General features: G+C 38.1%; 1 protein-coding gene across 8 annotated transcripts in view; it reads left to right on the forward strand.

Annotated features, from left to right (window-relative positions):
- LOC100878345 (transcriptional regulator ovo) overlaps positions 1-26,575 on the forward strand; it is a 160,541-nt gene that overhangs the window by 111,940 nt on the left and 22,026 nt on the right. For all 8 annotated transcript variants that reach the window (XM_012290081.2, XM_012290076.2, XM_012290079.2 and 5 more), the window contains exon 4: positions 4,153-5,163. In XM_012290081.2, the coding sequence (XP_012145471.2) occupies positions 5,007-5,163 (157 nt within the window). In that variant the 5' untranslated portion in view covers positions 4,153-5,006. The remainder of the gene's footprint in view (positions 1-4,152; positions 5,164-26,575) is intronic.

The following is a 26,575-nucleotide window of genomic DNA, read 5'->3' on the forward strand; positions in this document are numbered from 1 at the left end:
TTTACGACCTTCTCTCTTCTTCACGGGGGACACGAGAGATGAAATCTCGGACATTTCCAAGATTTTTCATCTCGATTGCGAAGCTTCGCGTTAAACGCAATAAATTCGGGAACAAATCATTCGTTTTGTCGAAATAATTTATGAGGTTCTTCGTAATCGGAAACAAAGTCGCTTAAATTTTTCGGTTTAGGTTAGGTTTGCTGTGATATTTTTTTATATATACAGCATAATAAAAAGACAGACACTTTATGAATATACAAAAATATATATAATCAAACCTAACTAACATAACCTAATTAACCTAACCAACCTAACTAACCAACTAACCTAACCTAACTATCCTAACTAACTAACTAACCTAAACTAACTAACCAACTAACCTAACCTAACTAACCAACTAACCTAACCTAACCAACCTAACCAACCTAACCTAACTAACCTAACCTAACCATATATATACAGTAAAACAAATAAATACATCAATGTAACTCGTAATGAATAAATGAAATAAAACCTAACCTAACCTCAAACAAATAAACGTTACTACAACGACAACCTCTTAAAGACATCGCTATAATACAGACACGTTTTGCAGATTAAAAATCATTACAATTTTATAGGACATCTTAGAGAATGTTTATGAAGAGTACAAAAGATGTTCATCAATTTCAGAATTAAATATTAATCACATAGAAGAAAAACTTGATATAAATTTATTCGAAAACTTCGTCAATTTGTGGATCTATAGTATATGCACACATTTGGTAATATATTTTAACAATAATATATACAATTTGATAATACATTTTGTCTAAAGTATAATACATTGAATAAAACATATGAAGTAACATATCTTGGTAACATATCAAGCGCATATATTTTGGTAACACATTTTGACAATAATATATACAACTTGATAATACATTTTGTCTAAAGTATAATACATTGAATAAGACATATGAAGTAACATATCTTGGTAACATATCAAGCGCATATATTTTGGTAACACATTTTGATAATAATATATAAAACTTGATAATATATTTTGTCTAAAGTATAATACATTGAATAAGACATATGAAGTAACATATCTTGGTAACATATCAAGCGCATATATTTTGGTAACATATCAAGCGCATATATTTTGGTAACACATTTTGACAATAATATATACAACTTAATAATATATTTTGTCTAAAGTATAACACATTGAGTAAGACATATGAAGTAACATATCTTGGTAACATATCAAGTGCATATATTTTGGTAACACATTTTGATAATAATATATACAACTTGATAATATATTTTGTCTAAAGTATAATACATTGAATAAGACATATGAAGAAACATATCTTGGTAACATATCAAGCGCATATATTTTGGTAACATATCAAGTGCATATATTTAACATACATACGGTATCAAGTGCATATATTTAGCACATGTATGGTAACATATTCGATAACAAATCTTTGTCAGCGTCAATGTATGTATTTCTAGTCAGTTATTTTTAAGAGAACTCACATAAATAAATTTCAAAAATATACACCTTGTTACCCCAAAATTGAGATCACTTTTGAAACGCCTTATATAAAGGTGTATCTCCGACGGTATAACAACACGGTTCAAACTTAGCCTCGACTACGTGTATACCGCTTGACAACATAACCGACCTAGTGGTTAGAGACAAGAACCTAGCCTTAACCGTGACTTCGCGTCCATCATAAACCAGTACGTGGACACGTACATACCAAGGTGCGCTTATTGGAGAACCGTGCGTGTAATTGCGCCAGGTCGCACAGGTGGTACAGGCTCGAGGAAGTTGTGCATTTTCTTTCGTGCACATGTTTCATAGCTCGAAATGTTCGCTCGACTCGTTCCACGGAAATACTGCACGTCGTAAATTCACCGATACCTTACGGAAATTCTTCCAATATATCTTCACGCTCACGATCTTACCGAACTTGCGGATATTTCATTTGATCTCTTAATCTGTTAGTCGCTCGATTTTTTAGGAGCTTTGAGGAGATTTGAATGGACCGCGTTACACACGCGCATGCGCAATGGAGAGGTAGTAGGGTAAATTTTTTATTTTTGGTGGATTATTAGGGGTGGTTAGGTCAAGATATAAGGGGTATTGTTAGGTCAAGATATTAGGATAGTTAGGTTAAGCTTAATTAATCGTTAGGTCTCCAAACCTATGCATTTGCAAACTTTTCTACGCCTCCAAGTTCTTACGTCCCCAAATTCCTACACCCTCAAATTTCTACGTCACCAAATCCCTACATTTCCAAATCTCAATGCATTCAAATTCCAACGCCTCCAAATCCCAACGCCTCCAAATCCCAACGCCTCTAAATTCCAACGTCCCCAAATTCCTACGTCCCCAAATTCCAACGCCTCCAAATCCCAACGCTTCCAAGTCCCAACGCCTCCAAATCCCAACGCTTCCAAATCCCCACGCCTCCAAATCCCAACGCTTCCAAATCCCAACGCTTCCAAACCCCAACGTCTCCAAATTCCTACGCCCCCAAATTCCCACGTCTCCAAATCCCAACGCCTCCAAATCCCAACGCCTCCAAATCCCAACGCTTCCAAATCCCAACGCTTTCAAATCCCCACGTCCCCAAATTCCTACGCCCCCAAATTCCCACGTCTCCAAATCCCAACGCTTCCAAATCCCCTCGCTTCCAAATCCCAACGCCTCTAAATTCCAACGTCCCCAAATTCCTACGTCCCCAAATTCCAACGCCTCCAAATCCCAACGCTTCCAAGTCCCAACGCCTCCAAATCCCAACGCTTCCAAATCCCCACGCCTCCAAATCCCAACGCTTCCAAATCCCAACGCTTCCAAACCCCAACGTCTCCAAATTCCTACGCCCCCAAATTCCCACGTCTCCAAATCCCAACGCCTCCAAATCCCAACGCCTCCAAATCCCAACGCTTCCAAATCCCAACGCTTCCAAACCCCAACGTCTCCAAATTCCTACGCCCCCAAATTCCCACGTCTCCAAATCCCAACGCCTCCAAATCCCAACGCCTCCAAATCCCAACGCTTCCAAATCCCAACGCTTTCAAATCCCCACGCCCCCAAATTCCTACGCCCCCAAATTCCCACGTCTCCAAATCCCAACGCTTCCAAATCCCCTCGCTTCCAAATCCCAACGCTTCCAAATCCCCACGCCTCCAAATCCCAATGCTTCCAAATCCCAACGCTTCCAAATCCCAACGCTTCCAAACCCCAACGTCTCCAAATTCCTACGCCCCCAAATTCCCACGTCTCCAAATTCCAACGCCTCCAAATCCCAACGCCTCCAAATCCCAACGCTTCCAAATCCCAACGCTTCCAAACCCCAAAGTCTCCAAATTCCTACGCCCCCAAACTCCCACGTCCCCAAATCCCAACGCCTCCAAATCCCAACGCCTCCAAATCCCAACGCTTCCAAATCCCAACGTCCCCAAATTCCCACACTCCCTAATTTCTACGTTCCCAAATCCCTATGTCCCCAAATTCCCACACCCCCAAATTTCTACGTCACCAAATCTCTGTGCCCCCAAATCTCTATGCCCCCAAATCCCTACGTCCCTAAATCTCTACTCCCCCAAATCTCTATGCCTCCATATTGTCATACCTCTGAATTCCCATATCCCCAAATTCCCACGTCCCCAAATCTCCACATCCCCAAATTAGGATATTGTTAGGTTAAGCTTAATTAGGTTAAGGATGAGACTATAACCATAATATGCTGTCATATAATGATCTCGTATCATACACAGAATTACGTGTACTTCGAGCACGTGAAACTTTGAATATGACAGATATTAAAATATCCTGACACTCCAATATTTCAATACAATAATAGATTATTATATAATATAATAGATTAAGATAAAATTGAATTATTATATTTAAATATTGGAGTATCAATATTTCAATGTCTGTCATATTCGAAGTTCCCCTCAAAATACTAACTAACTCTCGTGTAATTCTCTGACGCGAGTCAAGATGTATAGCAATGCAAGACCCGTATGATACAACAGCAAGAACTCGGTAAACAGACAAAACCTCAAGCAACGAACGACAAGTCCAAAGCAATTCCGCAAATTCTAATACCCACTAAAATTACCTGAAAAGGAATTTGCATCTAGGAAAAAGTGCCATCACCGCGTGGACAGAGTCCGGCAAGTGGAACGCGAAAAAGACGAGGAAAGACACGGTGAATCCTCGTCTCCGTTAAAAAGCGACTCGAGCAGGCAGCGAACCGGTGTATAAAGACCGGCAGCGAGTGGCGCGGGGAGCCAAGCGGGGAAGTCCCGCGCTTCGGCACACGTACGATGCTCCGTTACGCGCATGCGCGGTGGAGGTTTACCATCTCCGCGTCGGTCCCCTGCCCCGGCGTCGTGTAAAGCGACCAAATAATAATCTGGATGGGCAGTAGCTTGCGAGGGCCGGGTGGTGGGGGCTGGAGGGCCAGTCGCAGGCAGAGTAGGGGCACCGAGTGGCCGGTGGTGGGGTGGGTCTGCGGGGCCCGGTCTGGCGAACAGGCAACGGAGTCTCAGTCGTTCACCAGAGGTCGGTCGTTCGTGTACGTCTGTTCGATCTGCGGCCTCTGTCCAGGATAACTGTAAATCCGCGCGAAAGAAAGAGAAGGACGAGGAAGAAAGAAGGAGGGAGACCTTGGGACTGGCCGAGGACAGAAGAGAGGCTAATTGATCTCTGGACTTCGCGAATGCCGTGTGTTCCGATATAGAAAAGTGATTGACTGTTGCTTTTTTACATACTTCCAGTGGATTTTTTCGATACTTCGTTTATTGTTGAACACTCCGGTTTCGGATATCTCAGTGACGCTCGACTTTTATCCGCCGAAAAAGACACGGACAAGTGCTCCGTTGGTGCGCGGTACATGGTTTCAAGGAACACGGCTGCGATCGGCCGTGGTTATGGTGGCGTGAAACTATAAACGGTGAAGTGACAGGTTTAGACGAGCACCAACGTCCTCAGGATGCCGAAGATCTTCCTGATCAAGAACCGGCTGCACCAGCAGCAACTCAGGCTGCTGGAAGCACAGCATCTTGGAAAGAGCCCGCCACCCGGTAGCGGCAAGGAGAGCCCCATTGGCAGCTCCGAGCCCCTCAGTCTCATCGTTAACAAACATCAATGTAAGTCTTCTTCCGTTTATACTTTTGTTTTACTACTGCGGGTAGTTTTACTGCAAGATTACCTTTAGGAGTTCGAACTCTACTTACTTCTTTTATCGTGGATGACAGCTGTACTCCTTGCAACGCGTTAAACGAGGAGTATGCTTTTAAGCAGTCGCTTTTTTTGGGATTCTTTGTTGGCGAAAATTATAATTCTGACTGGTTACTGTGCTCATATTTTTTACTTTGGAATTCTTATAACTGTTTACTTCTCACGGTATTTTACTATTACTTCTCTGTTGCGATACGTCAAGGATTGACGTAAGCTCTTACGTGGAATTAAAAGTAAAAGAAGTAGTTATTCGAGAATATCTCGTTATCTATCGATTCTATGACGAAAATGGTTATCATCGAATTTGTAGCGTAGTACATTCTCTACAAAAAAGGTTCTAAGAGTATTTTTTGTGGGAGTAGCCGTATGATTAGAAATAGCAAAATTAGGTTTCTTCTTCTGTAAGATTCGTTGATTGTTTCTGCATCGATCTCGTTCGATACAGCCTCTCGGTCTCCGCTTTTTGAGCTACTTGCAAAAATTGTATTCGATAGATTGGAGACTTGCTAGCTCTGTTAGCTAGAATCTGCAACGAAATGTCATTCTTCGTCTTCAGAATTGAAATATTAAAGTCATCGACCCTAGTCTTCAACATTAAGCATACAATCACTTGCAATTAACGAATTATCCCTAAAACGGTTAATTCTACGAAAAAATCTTATAGAACCTTTTTTATGGAAAATTTTCCAATCTACAAATTTTGTAATGACCTCTTTTGCCATAGAGGTAACCGATACCGAGATATTCGCGAAAGACTGCGTTTTGTGTATGTGATACTTCATCATACTGATCTTTAAGAATTAAGATTGTAATTCTCTACAACAGAAATCTTTAAAAAGATGATAAAAATGTCTGTACAAAAATATAGCTTGTCAGAAATTATTCTATAGGCGTGTTTGTCCAATTTCCCTGAACCGTCATGTCAGACATAGGACGTTTAACCACCATTATTATGCCTACAGAAATGGCGGTATAAACTACTTATTACGGGGAGTCAAGTTATACTGGTTTATTTGATTTCTCTGTTCAGTTTTCAATTTGAAAATATATCGATAGTTCTAAGCGTGTTGCTATGGCGGCCATTCTTGGCGCCTCGAATTTTCTATATTCAAATACATTTCCTTCTATATTCAAATACGAATCCTTGAATGTAGGGTTACACAGAATTATGTCTAGTTAGCGTTCTCTCTGAATAAATTTCACAAAATCAAAACTGTTCACTGTTTCCATGTTCTCTTATTAAATTTGTCATGTGATGGACATTTTACTTCATTTATAAAAAAAGCAAAGTGTGTTTAAGAAGATTAATATTGATGAAATAATTCTTTAATTAAACTTGTCTCGTAACAGGCATTTTATTTTATTTATCAAGAAACAAGATGTCTGTAAAAAGTTTATTAATGAAAGGAATTGAAGGATAGTCGTAGGTTCACTTTTCTAATTTTCTTTAACTAAACTTGTCACTTGGCAGACATTTTACGTAATTTATTAAGAAGCAAGATGTTCTTAACAAGTTTAATATTAAAAGAAAGTAAAATACTGTCACCAGCACCACTTCTCCAATTTTCTTGAATTAAATTTGTCTTATGGTTGACATTTTACATAATTTATTAAGAAGCAAGATGTTCTTAACAAGTTTAATATTAAAAGTAAGCAAAATACTGTCACAGCACTACTTCTCCAGTTTTCTTAAATTAAACTTGTCTTATAGCTGACATTTTATTTTATTTATGAAGAAACAAGATATCCTTAAGAAGATTAATAGTGAAAGAAACTGAAGTATGGTTGCAGTTTCACTTCTCGAATTTTTTATAACTAAACTTGTTTCATAACAAAAATTTTACATTATTCAATTATTTAACATTTTTAAATTTTTATATTATTTAAGAAAGATATCCTTGAGAAGTTTAATAATAAAAGAAAGAAAAATACGTTTATAGCTTCACTTCTCAAGTTTTCTCTAACTAAATTTGTCTCATAAAAAACATTTTACATTATTCAATTATTTAACATTTTTTAATTTTTATATTATTTAAGAAAGATATCCTTAAGAAGTTTAATAATAAAAGAAAGAAAAATACGTTCACAGCTTCACTTCTCCAGTTTTCTATAACTAAACTTGTCTCATAACAAAAATTGTACATTATTCAATTATTTAACATTTTTTAATTTTTATATTATTTGAGAAAGATATCCTTAAGAAGTTTAATAATAAAAAAAAGAAAAATACTTTCACAGCTTCCCCTTTTCAATTTTCTTTAACTAAACTTGTTTCCTAACAATTATCATTTTACATTATTCATCAAAAAAGACATCCTCAAAAACTTTAAAATTAAAAGAACCAAAAATACATAGAATGACTTCTCCAATTTTCTCCAAAAAAATTTAGAGCCAATAATCATAACAGTTGAGACCCTTATAAAAAAAATTAATCAATCCAACAAAATTTAGGGCCAATGATCATAGCAGTCGAGGCCCTCACAAAAAATAATCAATCAATCCAACAAAATTTAAAAAATTAAATAATAAAATAAAAAATGTTATTTCATTCGTAAAGAAATTTCGAAAGTTTGTAAAAGTGCACCAACAAAAAAATTAATTATTGTAATTAAAAGAGTTTAGAGACGAATGGCCGATGATTTAGTAAAATTATAACAATTTCTTAGTTTGGCGATAAGAATCGATAGGCGGACTACCAAGCCGGTTTCGATGGTTCATTAAAATTCTTGCTTTGGTGAGGCTGCTTTCTTGCACTTGACGGTCTTGAAAAGAGGAAAAAAAGAGAGAAGTTGGCGCGCGAGAATATTTTAAGCTAGCTCCGCAGGTGCAAACGAGCTGGATGGTACAGGTGCCGTTGAAATTTAAGAGTTCGTTCGCAAATTTGATTTGTAAAATTAACTTAGCGACTCGTGCGATGTTTCGCTTTTTATCTTCGTTTCTTATGGACTGTTCAATGTTTTTATATTGGTCAATTTATTATTAACTCGTTAATTGTATGAATTTTTAGCGGTGAACGGTAATTTTTAACATCGAATAATTTCAAGCATTTTATAAATTGAATTTTAGATTTGTGTTATAAATAAACATTGTATTATATTATAAATTTATAACGTTACTGATTTATCAATTTTATAAATGTCCTAAATATATTAATAGCAGATAAATGTTATTTTATTATAAATTTATACTAAACGTTTTATCAATTCAATTATAGACAAACATGACGTATTTCATAAACATGTAAATCATTTTATAAAAATGATAAACTAATACATATAAATGATTACATGAATGATTGTACAATAATAGAGTTGCAAATTATAAAGTGATATTATAAAAGACATTTTATGAAATACATTTTATAAAGTACATTTTATAAAATACATTTTATGAAGTACTTTTTATAAAGTACATTTTATAAAATACATTTTATGAAATTCATTTTATAAAATACATTTTATGAAATTCATTTTATAAAATACATTTTATGAAATACTTTTCTATAAAATACATTTTATTAAATACTTTTTATAAAATACATTTTATGAAATACTTTTCTATAAAATACATTTTATGAAATACTTTTTATAAAATACATTTTATGAAATACTTTTTATAAAATACATTTTATGAAATACTTTTCTATAAAATACATTTTATGAAATACTTTTCTATAAAATACATTTTATGAGATACTTTTTATAAAATACATTTTATGAGATACATTCTATGAAATTCATTTTATAAAATACATTTTATGAAATACTTTTTATAAAATACATTTTATAAAATACATTTTATGAGATACATTTTATGAAATACATTTTATGAGATACTTTTTATAAAATTCATTTTATAAAATACATTTTTTGATGTACATTTTATGAAATACATTTTGTAAATTCATAGAAAACAGAAATAAAAAAGCAAGTCGCCACAAGAAGAAAATCTCATGGCATACAAAGAAGTGATTTATTGAATCAAAGGCATTGGATCATTATCGAACAACGGTATTATGCGTAAACAATCGTGTGTAAACAATTTTTTCCGCGTACGATTCACAACATACGCAGATTTCATGGAATTCAAATTATCCACGTATGGACATCTCTGCGAAGTTGTATGCTAATGGAGGATGATTAATCAATCGTGTAGAACCTCGACTACGATAGAACTTGTCCAACACGTGTCTACCTCGTGAATATTAATTTTCAATTAAAATCGAGACCTAATCTTTCCGACTGATTTTATCTCTTGGAATTAACTTTCTAAACGCTTGCGCAAATAATAACTGAGATAATATCAAATAATCGGATGCAATTTCTTTTTTTATTCGTTTAGTAGAGTGACGTGGTATTTGTACTTATCTCTTTTGGGTTATTGCATTGTTATAGTACTTTTGTTCAATTTTATTGTTTAAAGAAGGCTTTTAGGCAATTTTAGTGAGATTTAATTAATTTAGGAATGATGAATATATTTGTTCGTACTTTCCAACTTTTTCATGGAGGTCCTCAAGCTTTTAAGTCCGTAAGTCGCTGCAATTCCAAATTCCTACATCCCCATATTGTTAGGTCCCCAAACCTATGCATTTGCAATCTTTTCTACGTCCCCAAGTTCCTACATCCCTAAATCTCCACGTCCCAAAATTGTTACGTCCCCAAATCCTTACACCCCCAAATCTCCACGTCCCCAAATCTCTATGTCCCCAAATTCCTACAGCTCCAAAATTGCTACGTTCCCAAATCCCTGCACTCCCAAATCTTCACGTCCCCAAATCCCTACGTCCCCAAATCTCTACACCCCCAAATCTTCACGTCCCCAAATTCCTACGTCCCCGAATCCCTACGCCTCCAGATCTCCACGTCTCCAAATCCCTACACCCCCAAAATTGCTACGTCCCCAAATTCCTACGTCCCCGAATCCCTACGCCTCCAACTCTCCACGTCTCCAAAATGCCACATCCCGAAATTCCTACGTCTCCAAATCCCTACACCCATAAATCTTCACGTTCCCAAATTCTTACGTCCTCAAATCTCTACATCCCCAAATTCCCACATCCCAAAATTCCTATATCTCCAAATCCCTACATCCCCAAATTCCTAAACCCCAAAATTCCTAATTCCCAACCGCCATCTCCGCAATTACCCATGAATCACAAGCAACTAAACCACGCAATCAAATTATGTAAATATAATGAACGCTTTAAAAGCCATAGCATCCTAAAAGGGCCACTCCGTGTCCGCATTACCCCGCGCTTAATCGAAGCGAATCATCTTGTCTCGCGGAATAATCTGAAATTAATATGTTTGCTCAGTTCCCAGGTGGGCCGTGCACCGTTCGGTTTGTTCGTTTTCTATCGATGCTATCGCGACGGAGTCCTCTCCGGCATTATATTCCGTAGAATTAGCGTGTCCGAGGCACGCGAAAATTTACGGCACCGTGACGATGACGACGATAACGAAGCGACGCTAATAAACGAACGAAACAGCTTTACCGTTTCGTTTATCGCGCGATAATCAAGAATCACGAATATTCGCCCGTTTCTGTTGCACTCGCGGCGGTCAAGAAAACGCCTCCGGCCCTTTTTATCCGCCTTTTGTCGAGCAACGGGCAATTAAGCTTGCCCGGTTTTATACGTTTAATTGACACGCGCGTTAGTTAACGAGCAACGACGACGTACCGAAGAAAATTTGCACCTGCGGCACCGATAATCGATACCGAAGGGGCCATCGAACCTCGAAACCTACCAACGGAACAATAAAAACCGGCCGACGAAAAAGCGGAACCGGTTCGATGTTCATTTTTCTAAACCAGTTTAGGAGGCAACTTCGTCTACTCACTATACCGTTGTAAAACGCCGGACTATTTGCCCTGCGCCTCAGGCTCAAAACCCAATTAAATTCGCTTCCAATAGATTATGTAACTGGAAATCGCTTTCTGTGAGAAACTGTGGTATCGTGGGGCAATTTTGAAATGCAAGGATTTGGGGATGTGGGGATTTGGGGACGTGGGGATTTGGGGACGTGGGGATTTCGGGGACGTGGGGAATTCGGGACGTGGGGATTTGGGGACGTGGGGATTTGGGGACGTGGGGATTTGGGGACGTGGGGATTTGGGGACGTGGGGAATTCGGGACGTGGGGATTTCAGAGCGTGGGGATTTGGGGACGTAGGGAATTCGAGACGTGGGGATTTCAGAGCGTGGGGATTTGGGGACGTGGGGAATTCGGGACGTGGGGATTTGGGGACGTGGGGAATTCGGGACGTGGGGATATCAGAGCGTGGGGATTTGGGGACGTGGGGAATTCGAGACGTGGGGATTTCAGAGCGTGGGGATTTGGGGACGTGGGGATTTGGGGATGTGGGGATTTGGGGACGTGGGGATTTGGGGACGTGGGGATTTCGGGACGTGGGGATTTCGGGGACGTGGGGAATTCGGAACATGGGGATCTCGGAACGTGGGAATTTCAGAGCGTGGGGATTTGGAATTTGAAAACTTGGGACTTTAGGAGTTTGGAAATTTGGGAATTTGGCGAGTTGGAGATCTGGGAATCTAGGAATTTGAATTTTTAGGATTTGGGGATTTGTGGTTTTAGGAATTTGGGGTTTAGGAATTTGAGGAGTTGGGAATCTAGGGATTCTGGAATTTGGCGAGTTGGGGATTTGGAAATCTGGGAATTTAGGGATTTGAGGATTTGCCAAATTTTGCTATTTAGGGGTTTAGAAACTTTCACATTTAAAAATTTTGGAATTTGGATATTTCCCACATAAAAAATTTGAAATCCCCACTCTTCCAGATTACAAATTTCAAACTCTCAATCTTCCAAATCCAAAATTTAGAATTTCTAATCCTCTCCTTCATAAGAATCACCTCTCCTTCTAAAAATTACCTCTGCTTCCTAAAATCACTACTCGTTCCAAAACCACATAAAACAATTCTCAAGAAACAGTCAAACAATTCCCAAAATCAAAAATATTAATCCACACCCAAAAAACATCACAGCTCACCAGAATAGTAAAGCATATGTATTAGAACGTTGCCGTTAAGATGGCTAACGTTAAGCTAACATGGCGCTTACGTCCGCAGAGCAGTTACGGTTCAATTTGGTGACGAACGCGTTACGTGATATTGCACAACCGATGCCCGTTACAATGTCTAAGGATCTTCGAGTTTCGCACGGTTCTCGAACGAATTGCGCAATCCGCAATCTCAATGTCTGTTCGGTAATTCCACGACGGCCAAGGCGAAACGAGTGTCGGCATTAGAATCTGATCGGGTCGAGGAGAGACGGAGAGGGAGAGACAGAAGGACGTTCTAGACATAGTTTCGAGTCGTAAATAGAAAAGCGGACGCTCGAGTTACTTCTACATTCGGCATTTTTATTCTATTCAATTATTATTTTCAATTGTTAACCCTTTGGACTTCTATGTCGATTGTGGCTCGATATCACATTTCTCTTGAACTTGTACACTCGACATTTTTAATCTGTTCAATTATTATTTCATTATATTTGCTCACCCTTGATTGGTTTACCTAACAATTTTATTATAATTGTTAAAACTTTGCACTCTTATGTCGATTGTGGCTCGATATCACATTTCTCTTGAACTTGTACACTCGACATTTTTAATCTGTTCAATTATTATTTCATTATATTTGCTCATCCTTGATTGGTTTACCTAACAATTTTATTATAATTGTTGAAACTTTGCACTCCTATGTCGATTGTGGCTCGACATCACATTTCTCTTGAACTTGTACACTCGACATTTTTAATCTGTTCAATTATTATTTCATTATATTTGTTAACCCTTAATTGGTTTACCTAACAATTTTATTATAATTGTTAAAACTTTGCACTCTTATGTCGATTGTGGCTCGACATCACGCTTCTCTTGAATTTCATAAATAATTCAGGAAAATAGATTAGTTGAATGTGTGTATTATTATTTATTTACTAGTTGTAATAAAAAAAAAGGAATTGTCATATACTCCGTCATAATGCAATACATTTTATTGAGAACCGCTTTCTTCATCTATTTTGTGAATTAGTAGGTGAAGGTAGGTGAAGGAAATTGAGGAGTGCAAAGGGTTATAGTATTATAGTATGTAGTTAACTTATTAAATAATTAGTTTTATTGTGAAAGAATAATATCTTAAATTGAATGATCAAAGTGTATATTTCTTTTGAAATGCATGACACATCGGCGTCGAAGCTCATCGCTTATTCGGGCATCGATGTCTCCGACATATTGTCCTATCATGCGTTCAAATCTCCACACATGATTTATTAAACCTTCTGTAATTTCAACGCTGGAAATAATTTACAAGTTACAACAACTATATCATTTTTTAAATGAAAGAATACTATTTATTATAGGTACAATCAACAATAATTTACAAAATAAAATAACTATACTTATGTATTAGTAGTTACATATGTGCATGCACTTATATTTTGATAATATCAATTTTATTTTGTTCAATCATTATTGATATTTAGGTTACTTTTTCATTGTTATTATGTTTCTTAATATTGTAAAAATTTAGATATTTAATGAACAAGTATATCATTTAGAAATTTATGATATACATATGGGTGTGTAGTGTATAGATGTTACGTTTTCATTGTTATTATGTTTCTAGATATTGTAAAAATTTAGATATTTGATGAACAAGTATATCATTTATAAATTTATGATATACATATGGGTGTATAGTGTATAGATGTTACATTTTCATTGTTATTATGTTTCTAGATATTGTAAAAATTTAGATATTTAATGAACAAGTATTTCATTTATAAATTTATTATATACATATGGGTGTGTAGTGTATAGATGTTACGTTTTCATTGTTATTATGTTTCTTAATATTGTAAAAATTTAGATATTTAATGAACAAATATATCATTTATAAATTCATAATATACATATGGGTGTATAGTGTATAGATGTATAAATGTAGAAATATATGTAGCGTGCAAATGTATAATATACAACTGAACAATATACAAATTATAATGTATAAATGCACAATATGCAAATGTACAATACACAACTGCATAATACATGCATATACATCTGCACACTATAAAATCTCCTTATTTACTTCTCGCAACAAATAGTAATACCTAAAATTTTTTCGTTAAACTACCCGATATATTTCTCTAACGATATACAATTCTCACTGACTCATGATCAATATAGAAATTTTAATGGAACACAGCAACATTCACACCGAAGTACAAAGACGTTCTTTTTTTTCATTACACTTGCTCGGAAAAACTGTAAATCAACCTCGAACGCTTTTCATAGTCGTCCGAACACGTCAGCCTGCATTACAGGAGATTGTCGCTTTGATAAATTACTGAATCTCATCTAACGGGTAAACGTAATAAATCTGCGAAGGACATTGACTGTGTTGGTATTAATATTCAATGGTTTTCTTCATCTTCGATTATTAACCTCGAGTAACCTTGCGATTTACTGATTTACTGATAAATCGTATTTCGTTTGTAGATGCTTTTTAATCAAGATATTCATTTTGGTTTTGAAAAACTTTTGGTTATTAAGGTTTTCTCTATTTGGGAGAGAAATATGAGACACATTTGACAAACATTATTTATTATTATGTATGAAGTTTATAGTTATATGTTTGATCCTTTCTTTTGTAATTAAGAGCGTGTCATATTTGAGAGAATTAGCTAGTACAGTTGAAGGAAGTAGCTGAAGTACCGTTTACAAATCGTGTCACTTTCCAAAGATGCAGTGCTGCACGTACACTCGAGTGCAGTGTAGGCATTCTTTGCAGAAGAACAGATATGCAAACTTCAAAATTTAAAAATGATTATTTTTTTAATTTCTAAATTATCAAGGATCTAAATTTCTACGATTTTAAGTTCTCAAGTTTCTAAATTTTCAAGTTTACAAATTTCTAGATCCCCAAATTCTTATGTACCTAAATCCTCACGACCACAAAATTGCTACATCCTCAAATCTCTACATTCTCTAATTCCTACGTCCCCAAATCTCTACAATTCCAAATCCCTACATTTTCAAATTCCAACGCTTTCAAATTCCAACGCCTTCAAATTCCAACGCCTCCAAATTTCAACGCTTCCAAATCCAAACGACTCCAAATCCCAACGCCTCCAAATTCCAACGTCCCCAAATTCCCACGTCCCCAAATCCCCACGTTCCCAAATCCCTACGTCCCCAAATTCCCACGTTCCCAAATTCCCACGTTCCCAAATCCCCACGTTCCCAAATCCCTACATTCTCGAATCCCTAGATCCCCAAATCCCTAAATCCCCAAATCCCTAAATCCCCAAATCCTCACGTCCCCAAATTTTTACGCCCCCAAATCCCCACGTCCCCAAATTCCCATGTCCCCAAATTTCTACGCCCCCAAATCCCCACGTCCCCAAATTTCTACGCCCCCAAATTCTCACGTCCCCAAATCCCCACGTTCCCAAATCCCTACGTCCCCAAATTCCCACGTTCCCAAATTCCCACGTTCCCAAATCCCCACGTTCCCAAATCCCTACATTCTCGAATCCCTAGATCCCCAAATCCCAAAATCCCCAAATCCTCACGTCCCCAAATCCCCACGTCCCCAAATTTCTACGCCCCCAAATCCCCACGTCCCCAAATTTCTACGCCCCCAAATTCTCACGCCCCCAAATCCCCACGTCCCCAAATCTCCATGCCCCCAAATCTCTACTCCCCTAAATTTCTACGCCCCCAATATTGCAATGTCCCCAAATCCCTACTTTCCAAATACCTACGTCCCCAAATCTCCATGCCCCCCAAATCTCTACACCCCCAAATCTCTACGCCCCCAATATCCCAACTCCCCAAATCCCTAAGTCCTCAACTACCTACGCCCCCAAATTCCCACACCCCAAAATTCCTAACTCCCCAATTCCCCTAATCATCAAACTCCTATCCCCCAAAATCCATAGCTTCCTAAATTTCAAAATCCCTCAAAAAACGAATTGGTAGTTAATTATTTGCACATAGTTGGCCTATTTTACAAAGATTTGCAATGGCAGATTTGTCTTTGACTGTACATAGACAAAACTCGTTTACACGAAACGAGAGGAGACGAGTGGCGACATAAAACGTTCGCCTGTCGTTGACACGTCCAGGTAATCGCGCACCTGTGCCAAAGGCTAGTACACCAGGATGTGCAGTCATCGTGACGAATTACAATGCACCGCTCTACGGTGCTCATCGTGCGTGCATTTCGAAAGGAACGTGTGTGCGTGCCCTTACCACTGTGCGCCATTACGCTATGTGGGTAGCCGAAGGTACGGGTCTTTTGTAGCGATGGCTTTGAGTCGCTTGCGAACATTTTCTTTAAATGTTCAAATCATAATTTATAATTTATATAATTACTCATACATAAGGACACGATAATTGTTGAAATCGATTGTGGAAGTACAATGAAATACAACGAGAAGGAAGTTTATAAAAATTTATGTGAAACATTATTTTTGGTTAGGTCAGTTGAAACTAACTCATTACAATTATAATTTTGAAATGGGGAATGAAGGTTGTAATATTATGTTAATTTAGTATTCAGGGACATTGAATATGTGAATTATAGTTTTAGTTAAAGTACAAGGTGAAATGTAATCAAAGTATTCGAGTAGGATTTGTCATATTTGTAGTGAGAGTGCGTCACATGTGGATTATGTTGCGTCACATGTCTTACATGATATTGTAAGGATAGGAGTTAAACAGAAATTCTTAAATTTTAACTGCTGTAAATTCTTGAATGTGGCAATTCTATCAATTGTAGATTTCAAGCTTCTGAGTCCCAAATCCCTACGAAAGCAATTTTTCAAATTTCCAAATTTTCTAATTTCAAGATCTCAAAATCCCTACGTCGCCAAATTTCTAGATCCCCAAATCTCCAATTTGCTAAGTTCCTACATTCCCTAATTCCTACGACTCCAAATCTCTGCATTCTCAAATCCCTACGCCCCCAAATTCCTATGTCCCCAAGTCCCTACATTTCCAAATCCCAACGCCCCCAAAATCTAACGCCTCCAAATCTCAGCGCCTCCAAAATCTAACGCCTCTGAATCCCAACGCCTCCAAATTCTAACGCCTCCAAATCCCGACGCCTCCAAATCCCAACGCTTCCAAATCCCAACGTCCCCAAATTCCTACGCCTCCAAATCCCAACGTCCCCAAATTCCTACGCCCCCAAATTCCCACGTCCCCAAATTCCCACGTCCCCAAATCCCAACGCCTCCAAATCCCCACGTCCCCAAATCCCCACGTCCCCAAATCCCCACGTCCCCAAATTCCTACGCCTCCAAATCCCAACGTCCCCAAATTCCTACGCCCCCAAATTCCCACGTCCCCAAATTCCCACGTCCCCAAATCCCAACGCCTCCAAATCCCCACGTCCCCAAATCCCCACGTCCCCAAATCCCCACGTCCCCAAATACCCACGTCCCCAAATCCCCACGCTCTGAAATCCCCACGTCCCCAAATCCCCACGCTCTGAAATCCCCACGTCCCGAATTCCCCACGTCCCCAAATCCCCACGTCCCCAAATCCCCACGTCCCGAATTCCCCACGTCCCCAAATCCCCACGTCCCCAAATCCCCACGTCCCGAATTCCCCACGTCCCCAAATCCCCACGCTCTGAAATCCCCACGTCCCGAATTCCCCACGTCCCCAAATCCCCACGTTCTGAAATCCCCACGTCCCGAATTCCCTACGTCCCCAAATCCCCACGCTCTGAAATCCCCACGTCCCGAATTCCCCACGTCCCCAAATCCCCACATCCCCAAATCCCCACGTCCCCAAATCCCTCCACTCCCAAATCCCTCCCCTCCCAAAACCCTAAACTCCCCAAGATCCCAAATCCCAAAACCCCCAAAATCATGCCTCCCTAAATCCCCAAATACCAAAACATCTCCACAGTCCATTAACCTCCGTAAAATTGGCAAGTTCACTCGGGAACCCCGCTATCGGAAGAATGTGAAATTTGAAGCTAAAGAATGATTCGAATAGCATCGGTAACGAGACGGTGGGATCGGCAGTGACGGCTGGAGAACAGGTTCGGTTGGTCGTCGAAAGCGGCGCGTAAACCGAGTTAGCTACATCGTCTGGTTTGTGGCTGCACACGCATACAAGCCGGCTGTTCACCGACGGTCTCATACAACCAACAACGTCTCGGTGTCCGCGGAGAAACAAGTCGCATTAGCAACTACCGTGGCGGAGGCTAATGGCGCAACAGGGCCGTGACCGAAATTCTTTCGTAGCAAGGGGGCCAAGTGCAGAAACACTCGATAAATCTTTTGCGACCTCTAGCTACTTCGACACTCTATTTATGCTTTTCTACTTTATTTATTTGCCTAATTTACGCGTTTATAGAGATATTTTTAGGCTTGTAACCTTCTTTCTTTTTATTTTTGAAATATAGTTTTTGAGGAATTTATGGGGGATATTTATAAGAGGAGATTTTTAGTCTTATATTGTTTTTGGGGTTTATTTTATTTTTGGGGGGAATTTAGGTAGTGATGGGTTCGAGGGATATTTTTAATTTTATATTGGTTTTGGGGTTTAGTTTATTTTTGAGGTAAATTTAGTTTGTGATGTGTATGAGGGAGATTTTTAATCTTATATTGTTTTTGAGGTTTATTTTATTTTTGGGGGGAATTTAGGTAGTGATGGGTTCGAGAGATATTTTTAGTCTCATATTGTTTTTGAGATTTATTTTATTTTTAGAGCAAATTTAGTTTGTAATATGTATGAGGGAGATTTTTAATCTTATATTGTTTTTGAGGTTTATTTTATTTTTGGAGTAAATTTAGGTAGTGATGGGTTCGAAAGATATTTTTAGTCTCATATTGTTTTTGAGATTTATCTTAATTTTAGGGTAAATTTAGGTAGTAATGTGTTCAAAGGGAATTTTGAATCTTATATTGTTTTTGGGATTCATTTTATTTTTGGGATAAATTTAGGTAGTGATGGGTTCGAGTGATATTTTTAATCGAGTTATACTGTTCTTTCTGACGTTTTATTTTTGGGATAAATTTACTTGCTAATTTATATGGCAGATATTTTTACTATCTTGTATTTTTAATTTTTTTTTTATAGTATCTTCTACTGACTTATTATAAGAGATACTGTTTCTTTCTGATTATGTTTTTTGCTTAGTCTTTACTGTTGTTGTAACATGTTCTTCTTTTTTTCTATTTTTTTTTTCACTAAATACATGCATTAATTTATATGGTTGATATTTTTAGTATCACTATAGTATATTCTTATTTTTCTGCCAAATTTATCCACTCATCTATACAGTAGATATTTTTAACATCATTCTCACGCATTCGTCTTCTTATCTCTTAAATCAAATACAAATACATATTCATCTGTTAAATACAAATATATAGTCACCTATTAAATGAATTCAGAAAACGATAATCAATGAAATTAACAAAAATAAAATTGAAAAAAGTCGTACACGTAGAAAAAACGTTCTCGAAACGTTCTACCTCATATTTTATACAAAAATGTTAAACATCTACGATGGTCAGCGATTTTGCAAGAGCTCTCGGCTACATCGCAATAGCTGTTACAGAAATAAATAGATGCACGATCGTGTTACGAAGAAAAATAGTATCGAACAAAATGTTTTCTTGGTCGGTATCTAATCTACATTCGATGCACTACGACTAGAGGTATAAACACGATTCGTTCTTCCGTGTGAGGCTTCGAATGTCAAGGCTGCAGACGCGTTTCACTTACGTTTCTTCGTTTAATAGGCGAAACAACAAGTTAACTAAATTTACATCAAAAAATTTCTCATGGGATATTAATTCTACAATCACAAATGTTTAATGATTACTTTAATTAAAGCTGAACGTCATGGCTAAATTTCTTACGGGATATTAATTCTACATTCACGAACGTTTAATGAACGCTTCAATTAAAACTAAACGTCATGGCTAATCATGAAGCTATACAAATAATGAACATCATAAAAAATAATCAAATGGATACAACATAAAACAGCTTATACAATGCTTCTTTTGTCAAGGATTTTGCAAAGTGAAATTATAAAATCTGACTCGATAAATGACCACTCCACAAGCTTCTTCTTATAAGGTACACATTTTGTTAAAACACATTCCTTGAAATCAGAATTGATTTTCATCAAGATGAAGAATAAATGTGTGTACTAATTTATGTTTCGTTTGTTTATTTATTTTTTAACTCCATTTTTAATTTCAAATTAAGAACACTTGACATCATAGCTGAAGAACATGTCTAAAAAGGAATATAACTAAATATTGCTTTCTAACTTCAAAACTTTAGAATTTAACTAAACTTGAAGCATCAAAACTTAATAAACTTTCCTCCAGATCTCCCAAAAATCTCCAGAAATACCAGAAGAGGTTACCCTGAGTAATCGGTGACTAGATATTGTTAGAAATAGATTCGCGAGTCCCGGGCAATAAAACCGCAGCCACTGGGGCAAACTCGCAGGCCGGACATCGATGACGCATAGCAAACTGTCGGAAAAGTATGCGAGAGAGATGATCGTTAGACGGAGACGAAAGGTGGAGGTCGATGAAGAATTAACGGATGATGGAGAACGAGAGGGGAGGACGTTGTGCGCGCTTCCGTTACGTAAGGTAACCGAATGGCTGCGTGCACGGTGTCACCTTGCTGGACGCGGTGCTTCGGCCCACGCACGGTACCGCTACGTTAACGCTACGCACATACGCGTTGCTTGCCGTTAGGACACCTAGCGATATTTATTTACTCGTCTTGTCAATCTCAAACTTTATTCTGTAATTATGTATTCTCTGGTTTTGTATCCTTGAAAGTCTCAGTTTTCAATTTGGTGAATTCTTGGATTTTTATGTTGAATTAGTATTTATGAATATAGTAATAGTATTACTACAGTATTACTAGTTATATATTTATAGTATTAGTTATATATTTATAGTATTTATATATTTATAGTATTACTACAGTATTTACTATATTTATGAATTTGAGAATTTTTAGTTGGAAATTTACGATTTTGCAAGTTTCTTCTTGTATCTTAAAATTTTGTAGCTTCTAAATCTCAGCATTTCTATATTCTTTAATTGTCACATCTATGAAGCATAAATTTTGAAATTTACATGGATTCTAATACTACTAATACTAGCTACTATCCCTAGATCACAGTACCCCTAGATTCTGGTACCCCTAGATCCCAGTATCTCTAGATCCTAGAATTCCTATATCTCAGTGCTTCTAGATCCCAGTATCCTTAAATCCTTACATACCTACATACGAAGATCCCAATATCCCTAGATCCCGAATTCCTAGATCCCCGAATCCTCACGTCCCCAAATCCCCACTTTCCCAAATTTCTACGCCCCCGAATTCTCACGTCCCCAAATTTCTACGCCCCCGAATTCTCACGCCCCTAAATCCCCACGTCCCCAAATTTCTTACGCTCCCGAATTCTCACATCCCCAAATCCTCACGTCCCCAAATCCCCACGTCCCCAAATTTCTACGCCCCCGAATTCTCACGTCCCCAAATTTCTACGCCCCCGAGTTCCTACGTCCCCAAATTCCCACGTCCCCAAATCCCCACGTCCTCAAATCCCCACGTCCCCAAATCCCCACGTCCCCAAATCCCCACGTCCCCAAATCCCCACGTCCCCAAATCCCCACGTCCCCAAATCCCCACGTCCCCAAATCCCTACATTCTCGAATCCCTAAATCCCCAAATCCTCACGTCCCCAAATCCTCACGTCCCCAAATCCTCACGTCCCCAAATCCTCACGTCCCCAAATCCCCACGTCTCCAAATTTCTATGCCCTCGAATTCCTACGCCCCCAAATTCTCACGTCCCCAAATCCCCACGTCCCCAAATTTCTACGCCCCCAAATTCTCACGTCCCCAAATCCCCACGTCCCCAAATTTCTACGCCCCCAAATTCTCACATCCCCAAATCCCTAGATCCCCAAATCCCTAGATCCCCAAATCCCTAGATCCCCAAATCCCTAAATCCCCAAATCCCTAAATCCCCAAATCCTCACATCGCCAAATCCCTAAATCCTCAAATCCCCAAATCCCTAAATCCCTAAATCCCTAAATCCTCAAATCCCCAAATCCTCACATCGCCAAATCCCTAAATCCCTAAATCCCTAAATCCCTAAATCCTCAAATCCCCAAATCCTCACATCGCCAAATCCCTAATTCCCCCAATCCCCCAATCCCTAAATCCCTAAATTCCCAAATCCCTAAATCCCCAAATCCCAAAATATCTAAATTCCACTATCCAATTCTTCCAATCCCCCTAAATCCCTATATACATAAATGTGAAGACCTCTGCTTCTCTAAATCACCATACTTTCCCTATAGAAACCAAATTCCCTGTCGGATATACAACCAATCGCGTCTTCAGTGAATGTCATCCTGACAGAAAATCATCCCGAAAAATTGTCACGTTTCGCTTGGAATCTCCGGCTCATTTATTTCGAGACACTCAGTATATCGGAGTTGTGTACGACGCCAAAGTACGATGACTTATACATATTATATTCGGTTCATTTGAATTGCATGAGTTTTTGAAACCCTAGACGCCCAAAGCTGTCACAGTTTGTGACCGCCTCGACTTTCTCGACGATTCCAACCATACAAGCGTTAATAAATACAGACTTTGGACTAGGCCTCGTAAATCTTCGAAATTCGTCGAAATAATTTGTAAAGAGTTTTCTCTTTTAATGAAATTTTGGATAATTTTGATGTTGGTAGAACTTGTCGACTGTCAGTGATTCGATCGAAACATTGTTTTTCGTGACACACATTCTTTCCACTCGAGCAGTCACACCCTATTGCCGATGCACCTATATCGGTTTATAGATCCGCGAGTTTTGCATTTCGAGATTTAACTGTCGATCGCGTCGCTTCTTCGAGTTATAAATTAAACATCGGGCTAAAACAATGCAATTTTATTCGCGAGACCAACGTCGCGGGAACGTGGACGTAATTAGATCGCTAGTAATGGAACACCCTGTACGAGAAACACTTGCTCGGGAGGTTTTTTATCGGCTGTTTTATGCGCCATGAAACCCTCGTTAAGGGGAACCCTCGATGCAATGGCGCTATGTTATGGAGCTTAATAAAGGGTTACTTATGGACAGGTTCAAGTGCCGGTACCTGTCGGGTGCCTTTCACGAAATAGACCTGCTGTTACGGTACTTATCTCTTTCGTCCTCGCATTTTTTGCTTTCGTGTAACATTTTATTTATTTTACACTTTCGAGATTGATATTTGAAAGTTTTCAAGTTATTAAGTATAAAATTATTAAGTTTAAGGTTCATTTTCTATCTGTTAATTCTTATTAAGTCTTTGAACTAGAAGGTTTTAATTTGAACAACAATGTTCACTGTTAGCTTAACAATTTTTAATTGAGGAATTTATTGAATTTTTGTAAGATTATTACTTTTCTGAAAATCGGCAAATATTCTGTGGCTCACCCCGTATGTACACGTTCGAAAACAAAGAACAAATCGCAGAATCGAATTTTTCCGAGTTACCTGATTTCTCTGGCGACACTCAAGGTTACCCATCGCATGTCCGTTTCGATTTGAGACAGAAAGAGATTTCCAGTTACGTAAGTTGGAGGAAGAGGATTTACTTGAGTTTCTAGATGGAGACGCAGGGTACATATACGCCATTTTACAAGTGTATAATTATAAATTGATGAAAACGAAACACAGAGTTGGTTTTTAAATATAGAAGTATATGAAGAGTATCATTTATGAAAGTATATGATGTGTATCGTGTATGGAAATATATGATGTGTATCATGTGTGAAAGTATATGATGTGCATCATATATAGAAGTATATAGTGTATATCATTTATGGAAGTATATGATTTGCATCATATGTGGAAGTATGTGATGTGTATCATGTATGGAAGTATATGATGTGCATCATGTATGGAAGTATACAATATATATCATTTATGGAAGTATATGATGTGCATCATATGTGGGAGTATGTTAAGTGCATCATGTATAGAAGTATATGATGTGCATCATATATAGAAGTATACAGTGTATGTATATCATTTATGGAACTATGTAATGTGCATCATATGTGGAAGTATGTGATGTGTATCATGTATGGAAGTATATGATGTGCATCATATATAGAAGTATACAATGTATATCATTTATGGAAGTATATGATGTGCATCATATGTGGAAGTATGTGATGTGTATCATGTATGGAAGTATATGATGTGCATCATATATAGAAGTATACAGTGTATATCATTTATGGAAGTATATGATGTGCATCATATGTGGAAGTATGTGATGTGTATCATGTATGGAAGTATATAATGTGCATCATATATAGAAGTATACAGTGTATATCATTTATGGAACTATGTGATGTGCATCATATGTGGAAGTATGTGATGTGTGTCATGTATGGAAGTATATGATATGCATCATATGTGGGAGTATGTTATGTGCATCATGTATAGAAGTATATGATGTGCATCATATATAGAAGTATACAGTATATATCATTTATGGAACTATGTGATGTGCATCATATGTGGAAGTATGTGATGTGTATCATGTATGGAAGTATATGATGTGCATCATATATAGAAATATACAGTATATATCATTTATGGAACTATGTAATGTGCATCATATGTGGAAGTATGTGATGTGTATCATGTATGGAAGTATATGATGTGCATCATATGTGGAAGTATATGATGTGCATCATATGTGGGAATATTTGATGTGCGTCATGTATGGATGTGCATCATGTTTACTTCACTCTAAGATGCAAGTGCACTTTAGAATATAACTCCAACCTAGGCTACAACTTCATCCTCAGATGTAACTCCACCCTAGATATAACTCTAACCTACACTATAACTTCATCCTCAAATGTAACTCCACCCTAGATATACCTCTAAACTATAACTCCACCCTAAACTGTAACTCCACCTAGATATACCTTCAACCCTAACTTCACCCTAATATCTAACTCCACTCTAAACTGTAACTCCACCTAGATATACCTTCACCCTTAACTCCACCCTAAACTGTAACTCCACCTAGATATACCTTCACCCCTAACTTCACCCTAATATCTAACTCCACCCTAAGCTGTAACTCCACCTAGATATACCTTCACCCCTAACTTCACCCTAATATCTAACTCCATCCTAAACTGTAACTCCACCTAGATATACCTCCAACCCTAACTTCACCCTAATATCTAACTCCACCCTAATATCTAACTCCACCCTAAACTGTAACTCCACCTAGATATACCTCCAACCCTACCTTCCCCCTAATATCTAACTCCACCCTAAACTCCACCCCAAATATAACTGCAACTCCAACTCCCCCAAAGATGTGACTCTCCCCTAAACCACCTAGATCCCCTAAATCCTAAACCACCTAGATGTATCTCCACCCCAAAGTATAACTCCACCCAAAATCATAAATCCACCCCAATCCTTACAACATCACAACTCCATCCTCATAACAAAAGTGTACCATAGAAAGTTTCAAAAAATCACACTCGCAACGATCCACGCACCAGAGCACAGTTTTAGACAGAATTTCTAACGACGAGCATTTACGCAATCGCTTGCGTCACGCGTGATGGCCGAAGGTAAGACAACGGGGTCCGTGACGGAGAGGACACCAAAATGGCGGTTCCCGTTCGCGGTTGAGCAACCGCTTTGAGCTGAAAGAATCGTACGTGAGATTCTCCGACCAAATCCCTCGAACAGGTCCGGGGCCGTGCTATAAATACCTGCACGAGCTTCGTGACCGGTGTACCGATCTATTTCTTTGTCTCTTTTCTTCTTCTGCTTAACAGAGGAACGTATTTCTCCACCCTCTTGTTCTTTTGTCCGAACGGTAGAGGAAGAAAGGACAGAGAGAGACGACGATAGAACAACCGGTACTTCGAGTCTACAAACAGGAACGAGCTATATCGCCGTTCGTGATTTATCGGCCAATTTAATACAGGCTGGCTCATAATTAGCGTAGGTCTCTGAAATGGTAGCTGACGTGATTTTGAGTAAGATTTTCCTTTGTGGAAATGGGGTTCGGAGCTTCGTTTTTGAGTTATTAAGGAAAAACCGGACCAATCAGAGCGCGAGGATTGCTACGCGCTGGATTATTGCACGTTGGATTACTACGCGTTGGTTAACTACGCGTTAGATTCCTACGCTTAGAATTACCACGTGTTGCATTACTACTCGTTGGACTACTACGCGTTGAATATCCAC

Source organism: Megachile rotundata, chromosome 1 (assembly GCF_050947335.1).
Source record: "Megachile rotundata isolate GNS110a chromosome 1, iyMegRotu1, whole genome shotgun sequence".
Taxonomy (NCBI): Eukaryota; Metazoa; Arthropoda; class Insecta; order Hymenoptera; family Megachilidae; genus Megachile; species Megachile rotundata.